Source organism: Tupaia chinensis, unplaced genomic scaffold, assembly GCF_000334495.1.
Source record: "Tupaia chinensis unplaced genomic scaffold, TupChi_1.0 Scaffold144472_1, whole genome shotgun sequence".
Classification (NCBI taxonomy): domain Eukaryota; kingdom Metazoa; phylum Chordata; class Mammalia; order Scandentia; family Tupaiidae; genus Tupaia; species Tupaia belangeri.
Window position 1 is genome coordinate 1,094,009 of NW_006204331.1, and position 369 is coordinate 1,094,377.

The window sequence follows — 369 nt, forward strand, 5'->3', positions numbered from 1 at the left end:
GCTGGGGGCGCGGTCCTGAGCGCCTCGGTCAGGGGCGCCCCGTAGCAGCCGCCAGGGTCCCGGGGCAGTTCTGCAGGCACGTAGGGACCACGGAAGGCCCGCAGCGCACAGTCCTCGGGCGCCGCGGGCGGCGGGAAGAAAGAAGCCTCGCCGGGCTCCAGGCCGTCCAGAGGAGAGCGCTCAGGCGTGGGCAACCCCAGGCCGTCAAACTCGGGGCCAAGCGGGGGCAGCTCGCGGAAGGCGCGAGCTGAGCCGGGCGCCGCGGGCAAGGGCTCGGGCGCCTGCTGCGGGGGTGCGAGGCCCGGGAGCAGGAGGCCAGGCTCCAGCCGCCGGGCCTCGCGCGCCTGCTTCTTGCGACGCGGCCGGTAC

General features: G+C 76.7%; 1 protein-coding gene across 1 annotated transcript in view; it reads right to left on the reverse strand.

Moving 5' to 3' along the window:
- The window catches only part of SOX18 (SRY-box transcription factor 18), a gene marked incomplete at its 5' end in the record, with an annotated part of 2,124 nt that overhangs the window by 1,354 nt on the left and 401 nt on the right, over window positions 1–369 (reverse strand). The window contains one exon of the mRNA XM_027767726.1: window positions 3–369. This exon is cut by the window's right edge and continues 401 nt beyond it. Within this exon, the coding sequence (XP_027623527.1) occupies window positions 3–369 (367 nt within the window). The remainder of the gene's footprint in view (window positions 1–2) is intronic.